The following is a 14201-nucleotide window of genomic DNA, read 5'->3' on the forward strand; positions in this document are numbered from 1 at the left end:
ACAATCATAGGCATTGGATAAAGTAAACGTTCTAATACTCGTAGGAAGCAGGTAGAGTTTCAGATAAACAATACTTTTATAACAACTTGCAATACAAACCCAGTCAGTATACTGCTTGGTCCGCTCACTGAAGTGGTCCATCCACGAGCCCAGTCCCTTGCATGTCTCGGGGGCGAGCGCGCGCCAACTCGCCGGCAGCTGTCCGTTGTACAGACTGCTCGCCACGTCGTCTAGAGCAGAGTCCATGCCGATCTCTCCCGCCAAGGCTTTGCGTAGCAGGGTCAGGGTTGAGTGCATCTTGGCGATTAGGCGGTTGAATCTGTGGGGGGTGGTGGTTGTTAGTGGCAACGGAATGATGAAACTAAATGGGTTTTGTGAAGATGACACACTGAATTTCCAATTATGGTTCTTTACAAACCATTCTATTAAAACAGTATTGTAGGTACTAGTCACTAGACACCTATTGCAGCCGCCATCTCTAAGACGTCTCTTCAGTCGCTGCCTACAGATGGCAGCACAAGTCCGGAAGTTTTCTATGAATGATATATGATTATAAGAGTATGAACTTTGGCGACATAGTACCTACTCTCCTGCGCAACAGATTTCAATACGATTGATGAAATTCCGACCACAAAGCCACCATCTTCGTATATATACCTCTCAAGCTCCTGCAGTAGCACGACTAGCGTGGGCGTGACGTGCATCTCGTGGGTCCTGCGCACGCGCCGCACGTCCGTGGGCGGCGGCAGGCGGTCCAGGATGTCGCCGGCTATGGCGTCGATCATTGACTCGCGCGATATCGCGCCGGGGGCTTCGCCTGCGGGGTTAACGGGTGTTTGTCAATGGTTAAATATCAAATAGGCACGAATAAATATTTTTTCATGTCTCATTTTAAGCCTCACGGCAGTTTTAACGTTGGCAGAATGAAGATGGTAAGGTAGATCAATAAGTGATGACGATACTAAGTAAATTTATGTAAGTACTCACTGTTGTAGATGTCAGATACACGAACTAGATAGGTACGCAGCGTGAAAAACAATAGGTACATAATGATTATAAAATATCAAAGGAGTTAGGTAAGTACCTACTCAAGGTGTGATGTGACTTGAAGTCACAATAATGAATCATGTATAAATATCTACTCAGTAGTCTGTGCTCTATGTACTCACTAGTCTGCGCGCGCGCGGCGCCGCTGGAGTAGCCCACCTCTCTGTACTCACTAGTCTCTGTACTCACTAGTCTCTGTACTCACTAGTGACGGGCTGCAGCAGCACGAGGCGCGCCCACAGCGCGCGCGCGGCGCCGCTGGAGTAGCCCACCTCTCTGTACTCATTAGTCTCTGTACTCACTAGTCTCTGTACTCACTAGTCTCTGTACTCACTAGTCTCTGTACTCACTAGTGACGGGCTGCAGCAGCACGAGGCGCGCCCACAGCGCGCGCGCGGCGCCGCTGGAGTAGCCCACCTCTCTGTACTCACTAGTCTCTGTACTCACTAGTCTCTGTACTCACTAGTGACGGGCTGCAGCAGCACGAGGCGCGCCCACAGCGCCCGCGCGGCGCCGCTGGAGTAGCCCACCTCTCTGTACTCACTAGTCTCTGTACTCACTAGTCTCTGTACTCACTAGTGACGGGCTGCAGCAGCACGAGGCGCGCCCACAGCGCGCGCGCGGCGCCGCTGGAGTAGCCCACCTCCGCGTTGGCGTGCAGCCCGAACACGCGCGGGCTGTTCGCCAGCGGCAGCTGCTCTATGTACTCTGGAATGGAAGGTCAAGAAGGTTAGTAGGTTTGCTAAAAAAAAAGATAAAAGTGTGAAATATGTCAAGGAAAGAATCCTCTAATAAGATTATCTACATATTATGTCATAGGTATCCGCTTTCTCCAGTAAGTACGAGCCCCTGTCTAAGGTCGCTTCGCTAGGTTTTCTCTTTCGCGTTCGCTATTTAATTTTTATAAGTCGCCTTACAGTTATGGTCCCTTCAAGAGATAAAACAAGCCATTATGTTTCACTGTTATATTATCCTATAAGGAAATTCAAGTATTAATTTGATTTATGACTTATTGGTATTGGTATCGGCGCGGCGTCCAATAAGAATCATAGGCCACAGTCCAATAAGAAGTCATTTTAGGAAGGAATCCGTCTAGTAGGAAATCTACGACATACTCCTCCATGTAGGTGCGAGTGAGACAGCTATACAGTACCGATATATTCGTCCCTCTCCGCGTCGGGCGGTATGACGTAGCGTGTCGCCTGGTCGTGGTAGAAGCTGAACGGCTGGAAGCGGTCCAGTAGGAAGTCTCCGAGATACTCTTCCATGTAGGTGCGGACCACACGCCGGTCGAAGTCGTCGATCACCCGCCCGCCGTACATCACCTGCGGTCGTTTCAATGTTTAGTTTATCATCATCACGACCCATCACGTCCCCACTGCTGTGGCACCGTTTAGTTCGTTCACTTGAAAGTGTGTTTGTTTATTGTTCGCCCACTTTGCAATGCTTTGCAGAATTTTTGTTAGCTGAGCAATGAAATAGTCTAATTTTATCCGACAATGCATACGAGAAACCATTTACTGAAAAGACGCTATCTGAGAAAAGGTAGTAGAAATTCAAGGCGATAAGTATGTTTGTTGCAAAATAATACCGCTAGAGGCGCCACTGTCCTAATAATTGTCCAACTAAACTGAGGACGAGCCCAAAATAAATATGTATTACCTCTCCAAAGAGGAACCGGAGCGTGGCCCACGGTATGGGCCCGCGCGCCTCGTGGCAGCGGTCCAGGTACGTCTGCAGGATCTGCAGGCACACCGTGAAGTCAGACTCGCTGAAGTCGTACGAAATGTTCCAGCCAATCTTGCCGTACTTGCGGCGCTCCTGAAAAACAAAAGAAAGTTTTTAAAAAATAGTCTATTTAGTTTTCTACGGTTGGCAATATAAAAAACGAAAAAATTAAGAGCCAACGACACGTGGTGTTCCCAGGCGGTCACCCATCCAAGTACTGACCACGCCCGATGTTGCTTAACTTCGGTGATCGGACGAGAACCGGTGTATTCAACATGGTATGGACGTTGGCGATAGCTAATGCCAAACTAAGCTTGATAAATAGTGAGTTTTCTTAAATAGTGAGTTTTCTTCAATATTTACCTGAACAACAGCATGGAAGAATGCCAGTACATAGACGAGTTTCTTGTACATGGGGTGCGCGCACTGGTCCAGCGCGCGAGCCGGCAGCTTGAAGTACGTGTTGCGCAAGTTCAGCTTCAGCCCGTTAGGTGGCTCTGTTACCACTTTTGGACAAAATTGTAAAGCTTTATACTTTCGTATAAAAATCATAATAAATGATAGAACGTCTGTTGTGTTTATGAGAAGATAAATTTCAAAGGTTAAAAATTAGATTGTAGCTAATTATGGTTCTGATAAAATACCTACTGATATTACAGTCAGACAAAGCTTAGAAAGCCATGAAGCTTAGATAGCTAATGCACGAATGCTGAACAGTGAGCAATTATTGGATCAATGATCAAATGGTGTATTAGATTTAATTATCCGTCATTTGGGGTCAATTTTACCAAACGCTTATTTTAAATTATATGTAAGTCATATTTTAAATACATTTTGTACCAACTGACAAACACTTGACAGGCAACTAAATACGTTTAGCTTAGCGTTTGGTGAAATTCCACCTTGGCAACATAATGCAATAAATAAAGCCTCGTATTCACTAGGCGACAAATTGTCGCAGAAGCTGTCTAGGCACATGTCGTCTACGTGTCGCCGCGACGTCGCGCTCTGTTCTGCGACGTCGCACGCGACTATACAGCGACATCTACGTGTCGCAGAACAGGCTCCGTGTTTTGGCTCGCGAGACAGAATTTCCTGCGACATCAGTCTAGCGCATAGAGTATATTTTTTTACTAGGTCTAGCGACCGCTGTTGCAGAGTGTGGACGCGTGCGCGACTTCTAGCACGCAGCACTCTGCCACGACTTCCTCGGGCGACATCTCGGCGGGGACTACTGGTGTGGACAATCAAAATGTATCACGACATGTTACCAAAATGTTTTGAGAACACGCACCGTAGATGTTCTGTAACAGTCTCAGAACTTGTGCCCTAGTGAATTCGAGGCTTAATCCTCACCTTTAAGCGACCTCTGCAACACGCCAATCGGGAAGGTGGGCGTAGGGTCAGTGGTCAACCACAGCCGGTACTCGGGGTGCGGCTTCTCCATCAGCTCCAGTTGCTTCTCCACCTCGGCCATGAACTCCACCAGCAGGTGACAGTTCTGCAGGATCAGCCACTGCCCGTGGGTTATTGCGCTTTCGAGCAGGTTTAGCGCTATCTGTGGGCGCAGGTGTTATAGGTTAGTTAGGTCATAGACAGAGATATTATGGTTTACTTGTCTAAGGTCATAGACTAATATTAGTATATTAGTTTATGGTTAGGTGTTCATAAGTAGTGGTACAAGGCAAATGTTACTGTTAAAAACAAGTAGGATACAAGAAATCTTTCTAACTAGAAATCGATTCTAATAGGTATAAAAATGTCAAGCGTATGTATTTTTTAGTTCCAAAAGCTAACGCTAGAGGCGCGTAAAGCGTTATTTTATCAATTAAATTTGAATGAATTTTATTAAAATTTGCGTGCGACGCTGAGGTATGGTTTTCAAAATTACAATCAACAAAAAAAGATTCCTTAAATTTTTTACCACTTGCATTGGTATATTTCATTAAAGTTTCATAATAGTTTCCGCTAGAGGCGCCACTTTGTATACAAGCTTAATCTCTTTTCGTTTTCTCTTATATCTATTATAACACCGAACATTGGCATTTAAAAATCCTGCAGCGCCGCTCGCTTGTCAAATCTGACGTAACTTGTATGGATCTGGCATGTATTTGACAGATGCACTATACAGGAACATACCTTCTCCTGCCCCTGCCCCAGCGACAGGTACTGCAGCGCGCCGCCGCCGACGCCGCAGCGCGCCGCCAGCGCCATCACCTCGGCCGTGGGGTCCGAGCCCGCGCTCAGGATCAACACCACCGGGGTGAAAGGGGTCGACTGCTCGAATATCATGTCGAAACTGGCGGAGTAAGGCAGGAGATGAGGTGGATATTCATGGATTTACAGTTGGAGTTTTAATTATAACAACTTATAAATAAAATGACACAGAAATTCGCCCTTATTGCTTAAAGCAACCTCTACCAACTTTGGATGGAAGAAACTATTTTAACATAATTTGTGGGAGTTGTGGCGCAAGGGACTGCAAGGTATACTGCTCAAACAGTATATACTAAAGACTAAATACTATAAAGCAAAAGTATCCATTATCCCCCATAATGGATACTTTTGTTTTAATAGGAATGCTTTAGTTACCTGACAACAGGCGGAGTGATGTACTCCTCTCCCATAGTGACGGTGATGTAGTGCGTGAGCGCGCGGTATATTCTGTCCACGCGGAAACAGCGGAGCAACATCAATAACTCGAATGGATCCATGCGGTCTAAATACTCATCCGGTATTGTACTCGATTCTGGGGTATCACTGTCTGCCCACTGCGGAAAAAAAAACAAAAGTAGGTACCTATTAAATAAAATTTAAAAAATAATATTTGGAAGAGTTGGAGCAAAAAGCCAACGACACGTGGTGTTCCCAGGCGGTCACCCATCCAAGTACTGACCACGCCCGATGTTGCTTAACTTCGGTGATCGGACGAGAACCGGTGTATTCAACATGGTATGGACGTTGGCGATGTAGATGCCGAAATCTGTCGTCCAAAGGTGAGACTCCTTTCCCTCCACCAATCAAGACGCAAAATCTCGATAGTTCTATTTGAGGGCTGCCTGGAACAATAATTACTACCGCGCGTGCCGTGCGTACCGCCGGCGCGCCGGCAGGCAAGAAGAGATCGCAAGGCTCGCTGCCTTCGCCGTAGATTACTGTTATAACTATAGTAGAAAAAAACGTTCAACCTTTATAACAGCCAGTTACTTGTTTAGTGAGAAAAAAAAAAGCCAACGACACGTGGTGTTCCCAGGCGGTCACCCATCCAAGTACTGACCACGCCCGATGTTGCTTAACTTCGGTGATCGGACGAGAACCGGTGTATTCAACATGGTATGGACGTTGGCGATAATGCAGTTGAAATTTTAAAACATGCCATAGACAGAAGAAAGATATGTTTATTTACTTATTTACCTTTTGCCAAGCATCCATGTTGCGTGAGATGTGGTCGGGCAGAGCGGCAAAGGTCTCTTGGAAATCGGTGCTCAGTTTCATTATATCATGCCATCCCTGAAAAATAATGGCAATACAGTAAACCACTTGCAGCCGCAGCAATGTCCAATAAAGTAAAGTCAGGTCATCGGTTACATGGTGTGCTTATTCGGGTCTATTTCTCGCAAAAAACATAAGGGCAAAACTAAACTAAAACTAATTTAGATGAATATTCACAGTAAACTTACAGACAAAAGATAATAAATACACCAGTCACCACAAAGGCTACCCTTTTTACCCAAATTTCTAAAGTTCGCGAAAAAAGCATGTTATAAAGAGCATACCCGTGGCGCCATCTAGTAGACATTTAACTGAAGTAAGTAAATTAATCCCTACTTGAGTAGATATCCAAGTGGAGGGGTTGGCCTGTGTCGGCTTCTCCAGAGACACGTTGCCCTTGATGAAGAAGTCTAGCTGCGCCTGCGACACCCGGTCCTCACTCTGCTCCAGTTTGATCGCCATTTGGAATGAGAATAGCAGCTTGTGGCGCTCGAATATACCTGCGAATTTATTAGTCAACTTTATTATTACGTCCTCAACCGATAGACGTTGTATGTGGGTGGGAGTTCTTAGGCCAGAGTAGTCTGACTCCCTGTCTGCCGTTTGCCAAAGTACTTAGACTCCCTATGTCCTTATATGTATAGATACTAAATAAATGTGTTTTCTTTCTTTCTGATAGGTAGACTAGACGGGGTCCGAGACTTAAGTTCGACAGTAACTTGCTCGACACACGATTTTTCGAAAAATTTATTTGTCGATCATTTTTGTTTCGAATGAACGATTTTTCGAAAAACTATTATACGAGGAGATTATATGACGACCGAATGGCGTAGTGGTTAGTGACCCTGACTACTGAGCCGATGGTCCCGGGTTCGATTCCCGGCTGGGGCAGATATTTGTTTAAACACATATATTATTTTGTTCTCGGGTCTTGGATGTGCCCGTAAAATGGCAATAGGCCCGCCCCCTATTACATTGGGACTAACATAACACTCTGGCGACCGTCTAGACGCGTGTTAGTGGTTGGAAGAGTGCAGAATCTTGTAAGAGGCGTATTTACAGCAGTGAACGGCTGGTGCTACATAAGTGATAAAGGCTTACCAGTGCATCCGTAGTCATAAACATTCTTGGTGAGCATATCTATGATATTTCTCAGTCGCCTCATCAAAATAACGTTCGGCATCGCTTTACGTAGGGCATAGGTGAACACCTGAAATATAATTTTAAACAGGCCGTTAAAGAATATTTATTCAGAAAATACTTAATGCTAAATGTGATTTACAATAATAGGTCAACTCTTAATGCTAAAGGTAGTTTAAAATGCTGATCTGAACTAGGAAATAACAGAGTTTTTCCTGTATTTCAGACGGAAAAGCTCTAAATTAAATGATTTTAGAATCTAAATTAAATATTCTTAGAACAGAAAATATTAAGTAATCTTAATTTCTAAATGTTTTATGTTACATTTATTATAAACAAGGCATGATTAAGGATATTGACGGAAAACTGCGAGTACTAAGGTAGATGAAATTCAGGATATTGGTAGGTATGATGGCATACCTAATTTAATTACATAGGCTCTTCGTGTTGTTGCGGCAACGTTGTAAAAAATCGTTACAGTAAAGCCTAAAGTGTCTGCAGCAGTCATGGGCATGCCAGTCATCCGTTCTATTCAGTCATAAAACAGACAATACTACATCAACCATAACACCTATACAATACTCACATCAAGATACGAAGTGAGCGAGTACTGGTACATAGAGTTAACCCCCGCCATGTCGGACAGTACGAAGAACAGGATGGCGCCGCGGCGCGCCACCGGCCGGTAGCCGTCGCGGAGGCCCTCCAACTCGCGCGTGGTGGCCGCCGCTATTGCCAGCTTCTCTATTACCTGGGGGTAGAGGTGGTTATTGATTGGTACGTGTTGGCAACACAATTAAGTAATGCTAGGATTATTTATATCCGGCAACATTCTCTTCTACCACCAACCCATGAAACGTGTGCATCGTGCAATAAACAATAGTTAAAATTATAAAAGTGCAGTTTACTTCATATTTTAATCTATAAAATACAATCCACTAAGAAGATGCCAACAGTACGTAAAGATGATTAGGGATCTTCGGTGAAATTGGTGGTCGACTGAGGTAGGATAGAATCAGTGCTCCTCTTGGAAAAGTCGATCGATCAGTGGATGTTTTGGAAGGATGTAATTATCGATAGCCAGGACGCAATTAATGTTGGTTGCCCAATTCAGAGCCCGCTGCACCTTTATCTTCGTAGATAAACGTCACACGATTTTCAAGATTACCTAACTACGTACATAAAGGATGCCATGCAGCGCTCTTTTGCCTTCGACACGCTAAAAAGAAAAGTGTAGCTAGTTATAAATTTCTGATGTCGATGAAGACTAACCTCAGCAGCTTTAGTCTTAGTATTCTCCAAAGTATCAACCAAGTCGACATTATCCAGCATGTTGCCCGTGCAAGCCGCCAGCTCGCGCAGTAGAGACTCCTCGAGGGCTCTCAGCAGCGCCGTGTTCGCGGATGTCTCAACGATGAGCGACTCGCGCTGCTCCTCGAGGTCGGACCGCTCGTGCCGGACCACCACGCTGAGCAGCTGGTCTTCTAGACCCTGGGGAGGGAAATGTGTGTTTCAATAGGTTGGTGTAACGTTCTTTATATCGTTTATGACGTCACATTTTATGAAGACAACGGAATGGACCTTTCAATCGTTAGGTACTCGTAAATCCAAATTTAATATAGGGTGGGGTTAAACGAAAGGTCCTCCAAAAATCGATATAAAAATCGTATAAGTCCGGCACACCCGGTGGCTGACGCAAATCTGACTGGCTAATCCTACCATCACGATGACAAATATTGTGATGATTTGTTTAAAACCTAATGTCTAGGTCAGTATAGATTTGTCTTGATTGTTCTTCGGTCTTATAATATAGGTATCATTTATACCTACTTACTGATTTAAATAATAGTTAGCTACTTACCTGCACAGTAACGGTATAATTGATCACGAGAGCCTTGGCATACGTGGCGGGGTTGAGCTGCGGGTTGGCGAGCTTGGTGGTGAGGTACATGCGGAAGTTGGGGTCGTAGTCCACTTCCAAGCTGCCCAGCATCACGAATGTACGCCCGGCCTCCGCTGGGGAGGGGAAATGTTAGGAGATAAGGCTGATAAGGTCGCTATAGGTTAAGCTAGGTCAAGGTGTCAAGTGGCTGGAGTTTATTAAAAAAAATGAATGAAAAATCAAAGGTAAATATTTTTTTTTTAAATATAGTAATCAAAAAATGAATAAAAAGTAAAAAGTCAACGACACGTGGTGTTCCCAGGCGGTCACCCATCCAAGTACTGACCACGCCCGATGTTGCTTAACTTCGGTGATCGGACGAGAACCGGTGTTTTCAACATGGTATGGACGTTGACGATAATGAATGCCAAGTGAGTGATCTATTTCGGTTACCGGAATTTTTATTACCCCGACGGTTATCAGAGTTATCAGTTCTAGTATCTATATAAATATATCTCACATTTTCTGCCACATGTTTCATAAAAGTATCCGCCAGAGGCGCCACTGTCTATGCGCGAATACATTTATTAGCACTTAACCTGTTGCCCTACAGATTTTCATTGTTTTTTACGGCTAAACTAACAAAAACACAAACTTTTAACGTTCTTTTCCAGCACATTATCGATGACGGGGTCGATGTACTCGCCCACATCCTGGAACAGCACGGGCAGCCCGTACTTCAGCGCCATCTCCAGCTGCCGCACGAACGACGGCTCGTTGAATGAGAGAACCTGGGAGTGGAGGGAGTGTGCTGAGTGAGACACCTTTTACGTTCAGCTATTTTTGGGCTTAGGTTGGATAAACAACACAAGAATAAAATAGCGTAGAGGTAACAGCACGGGCAGCCCGTACTTCAGCGCCATCTCCAGCTGACGCACGAACGACGGTTCGTTGAATGAGAGCACCTTAGGAGGCAGCAGTTTAGGAGGGGGTTGGATGTATATCACGCAAAAGAAAAAAGGCTTAGAGAGATAATTATAGTATCCTTTCCTTCTTTTGATGGTGCCGGTGAGGTCGAGTCAAGACCGGGCCACGTCATTATGGCGCCAGTTACGCGCTATGTACCTATTCACTTTTATCATAATTAGTTCACGTGTATGTGCGTAATTATACCTACGGTGCGTTGCAATACGATTTCGCAAAATCGCATTTTGCATCTCAAAATTGGCGTAATTTTTGTGGCCGCCATTTTGCTAACTCTCATAAATAGCTCTCTACCTTGAGGTTGTTCTTGGCCTCCCGGCGCTTGATCCAGGCGAGCGCCTGCGTCTGCGGGTCCACGCACAGCGGGCACCGCGCCGCGCGCGCCGTCAGCACCCCGTTCTGCACCGACAGCTCGTCCGGAGGCAGGCCTTGCGAGTTCCAACTGGAGGTAGGTGTACATGTATTGTGTTATTTATTTATTTAATCCTTTATTGCACAAATATATAAATAAGTGTACAAAGGGTGGACTTAATGCTAAAAGCATTTTCTACCAGTCAACCCACAGGAAGTACAGGAGAAACTATGTTAAAGGTGTGCAAAAAATATTAATAAAGTAATTGTTAGTAAGTGGTGGGAGGGAATAGGGAAGAAAGAAAGGGATGAGGAAAGTTACGTGGTCCTAAGGACCGTTCTGCACCGACAGCTCGTCGGGCGGCAGGCCTTGCGAGTTCCAGCTGGAAGTGTGTTACAGGTGTTAGTAGGTGGTGGAGGTAATTGGGAAGAAAGAAAGGGATTAGGGAAGTCACTTGGTCCTAAGGACCGTCTGGACAACGAGCTGTCGGGAGGCAGGGCAGGCCTTGCAAGTTCCAACTGGAAGGGTGTTACAGGTGTTAGTAGGCGGTGGGAGGGAATCCGGAAACAAAATAAGTGTATCAGCTGGTCCTAATGGATCGATTACTCCAAACGAGTACAGTGGCGAGTCAGTGTCCTCGGCCGCGCACTCGGTCACTTGCTAGCCGTTCATTGGTCGAGGATTGGTCGAGGATACTGTCTCACCACTGTACTCGTTAGGTGTAATCGACCCATTAGATACGTCCTGGGTAGGCAGCGACAGATGCTAATCTGACTGGCCAATGTATGGTGACTATTGGTGACTAACCCTACTCTACGTATAGTTCAAGTGTTTAACGCCTACACACTAAAAAGAAGCTGAAAGAAGCTTTCTCTAGTATAAGAGTTGTTGGATACGCTTTTACTATGTTCAGGCATGCCTGGTGAATTGCAAGTATTATTCTATGCAAGTAGTAACCATATATGAATCAGTAAAAAAACACTCACTTGCTAATCTCAACCTCATTGGTGAGATTCTTCTCTAACGTATACGGCTCCGTCAGCGGTATCCCTCTCTCCAGTATATCCCCTAACCAGTCCTCGTAGATCATCGTCTGTCGGAAGGAGAAGGAGAATGGCCCCGCGTAGCTGAGGAAGGAAGCCGCTAGCAGACAGTTGCCGATCAGGCGGGATTGCTCCACGTAGAATGCTGTGGGGAGAGGGGAGCGGTTAGGAAATGGGGAGGAATTTGTTTGGTTAGAAGATATTGATAATCATTGTACATATTTAATTCTGTGCCTTCAAAATCTACATCATTATAGCAAAGTCCTTAGTTAGTAGTGTTGTTTTTGTTGGAATTGATAGTTATTTGATCTAAAACTTACTTCACTCTGTTTGATAGAATAGCCACAAAACGGGATTATACCTTCCAACTCCTCAGTCCATCGCTTCTGCTCGCTAGCCAGCCCGCTCATGAGTTTATCCGCCGCAATCAAACGCCGCATCATTATATCCGTTTCCTCCTGCAACTCCTGCCTCCGTAACATGGCCGTGTTATACTTCTCGTTCAGTTTGTCAAGAGTTTTCTGCAGTCTAGCGATCTCTCGGTTCAACGTGTTGAGGTAGTTGACAGCCTCTTGGTATTCCTTTTCTAGTTGTTCTACTCTTTCTTTCTTCGGCTTCACTTCGCGGTATACGGCGCAGTAGCCTAGCACGGCTTGCACGAACTTTAGGAGGCCGTAACTGAAAAATATCAATAATTTTTATTCACGTCAAGGTACCTACGCAGGTACATTACAGAAACAAATGAAAAGTGACGACGTTACTGCTAAACCAGAGGTAGGTAACACCCGTGAATATAGTAACAGTATGAAAATTATGGACCGACTCATGTTCCACCCTATCCATATGTCAATCAATACCCTCTTTTGTAGCAGCACTTAGATAGAGGTCGCCATGTTCCATTGTTTCTTTATCTGCTGGGGTACTATATAGCTTTGCAGCAAGTTTTAAAATCTAAAACCACCATCAACAACGGTAACGAATATCGTTGCTGCCAAAAGCACCTACGCTACTTTTAGGTACAGGTTCTCTCACAATTCCCACTGAAAGAAGCTAAGTCAATTAAAAAATATAGCATGAAAATGCGGAAACCCACCCAGCCTTACTAATCTGCTGCATAGTGTCCAACTTCTTGCTCTTCTTCATGTGGGCCTTCACATCCTTCACTTGTTTCTGCGTGATGAGGTCGCAGTTCATCTCCTGCAGGGTGCGCAGGAAGTTGGGGTCCGCCATGATGCCCTTGGCGCCCTTCCAGCTGATGTCCTTCACGCCGCGGAGGATGGCCACGCACTCGCACACCACCTGGTGGCAGGAATTGACAGTCGCGATATGTGTCGATACACTGAAGAGCAATGAAAAAGTTCCACAGTTAATGACAGGTGGAACTTTTTCTTTGCTTGTGAGTGTAAATTTCCATTGTATGTATATGTACAGGGATAGCCAGCAAAATATAATGTCGTTTGCAATAGAATCCAACAATCATGTAAACAAATATGGCGGGCTGACATTGACAGCGTATTGTTTATGATGGGCATAAACAATACGCTGTCTGGCTAGTGATGTCATAGTGTTCTAATTAGATTAAATATACAAGCCATAGACTATAAAATAAAACTGATTATATATAAAAAAGTGTTTATTAAAACAAATTTAAATCTTCGTCTTCGTCATCATCACTATCAGAAGTGAGGCGGGGACCGTAATTATAAATGGAACCACTGTGTCATCGCTTGCCGTGTCTAAAATGCCGTCGAGCTTTTTCATTTCTTCCTCTTCCTTTTTTCGTTTTGGTTAAATATATTAAGCTCTTGATTTTTTTTTAATTGTATTCAAATAACATTAAATTAAAATAATTTATTAAAATTAAAAATAAAAGATAACTTCAGATTACGAACAACACTAACTTTTCAATGACTTATAGAGTTCGATGAGTAAAAAACTAAGATGACAGCATGTCAAATACTTCGAAATTTTTACGTTGAAAATGTTTTAACAAATTTAACTTATAAATACAAGTTAAATCGTGTTGAAGATAATGTGAAAACAATGGTGCGTTCGTTGAAATCAGACTATGTTCATAATTGATCGTCAAATGTATGTGATTACGGAGTAATCGTGACAATTTGGTTTGTTTACATGATTGTTGGATTCTATTGCAAACGACTATAGTTACTAATATATAGATGCTAATACGTATCCACACCATGGAAGTAATAATACAACAGGAATGCGCACTGCACCAAAAAAACGAGCCGACAGAGATAGTCAGCACGGAGCCCTCCATCTCTTTTTATTTTTGGTGACCATAATTTTAGGTAATTCATGAGACATCACTTCTAATCTATCATGTCGCGAATAGGTGTCGATGGTCTCAAAGTCCCCTATTATTCGAATAATTCGATTGCAATGTAGGTACGAATGTGGGTGAAGGTAAAATTTGTATAGATGTGTTGTTGCAGCGCAAACTGCAATGTAATATTGATATGTTTTTTTTTTCATATCAATTAAGATATTCCCAAGGTTTGAACTAGCAACA

At 44.1% G+C, this 14201-nt stretch overlaps 1 protein-coding gene and 4 non-coding genes across 5 annotated transcripts in view; all 5 read right to left on the reverse strand.

The window, feature by feature from the left end:
* Positions 1-14201, reverse strand: part of LOC105389253 (dynein axonemal heavy chain 10) — a 91464-nt gene that overhangs the window by 2150 nt on the left and 75113 nt on the right. The window contains exons 65-84 of the mRNA XM_048627639.1: positions 12762-12967; positions 12030-12346; positions 11612-11813; positions 10568-10715; positions 9945-10080; positions 9269-9423; positions 8680-8898; positions 7994-8158; positions 7369-7477; positions 6604-6767; positions 6190-6285; positions 5368-5546; positions 4915-5074; positions 4132-4333; positions 3139-3281; positions 2710-2868; positions 2201-2372; positions 1624-1755; positions 658-817; positions 100-319 (exon numbers count right to left, since the gene is read on the reverse strand). Coding sequence (XP_048483596.1) covers positions 100-319; positions 658-817; positions 1624-1755; positions 2201-2372; positions 2710-2868; positions 3139-3281; positions 4132-4333; positions 4915-5074; positions 5368-5546; positions 6190-6285; positions 6604-6767; positions 7369-7477; positions 7994-8158; positions 8680-8898; positions 9269-9423; positions 9945-10080; positions 10568-10715; positions 11612-11813; positions 12030-12346; positions 12762-12967 — 3444 coding nt within the window. The remainder of the gene's footprint in view (positions 1-99; positions 320-657; positions 818-1623; positions 1756-2200; positions 2373-2709; positions 2869-3138; positions 3282-4131; positions 4334-4914; positions 5075-5367; positions 5547-6189; positions 6286-6603; positions 6768-7368; positions 7478-7993; positions 8159-8679; positions 8899-9268; positions 9424-9944; positions 10081-10567; positions 10716-11611; positions 11814-12029; positions 12347-12761; positions 12968-14201) is intronic.
* On the reverse strand, positions 2949-3067 carry LOC119690683. Its single transcript, XR_005253681.2, has one exon. It is a non-coding gene; the product is annotated as a 5S ribosomal RNA (ribosomal RNA).
* On the reverse strand, positions 5623-5741 carry LOC119690671. Its single transcript, XR_005253670.1, has one exon. It is a non-coding gene; the product is annotated as a 5S ribosomal RNA (ribosomal RNA).
* Positions 6004-6122, reverse strand: LOC119690672. Its single transcript, XR_005253671.1, has one exon. It is a non-coding gene; the product is annotated as a 5S ribosomal RNA (ribosomal RNA).
* LOC119690682 lies at positions 9587-9705 on the reverse strand. Its single transcript, XR_005253680.2, has one exon. It is a non-coding gene; the product is annotated as a 5S ribosomal RNA (ribosomal RNA).

The sequence above is a fragment of the Plutella xylostella genome, chromosome 19 (genome assembly GCF_932276165.1).
Source record: "Plutella xylostella chromosome 19, ilPluXylo3.1, whole genome shotgun sequence".
Lineage (NCBI taxonomy): Eukaryota > Metazoa > Arthropoda > Insecta > Lepidoptera > Plutellidae > Plutella > Plutella xylostella.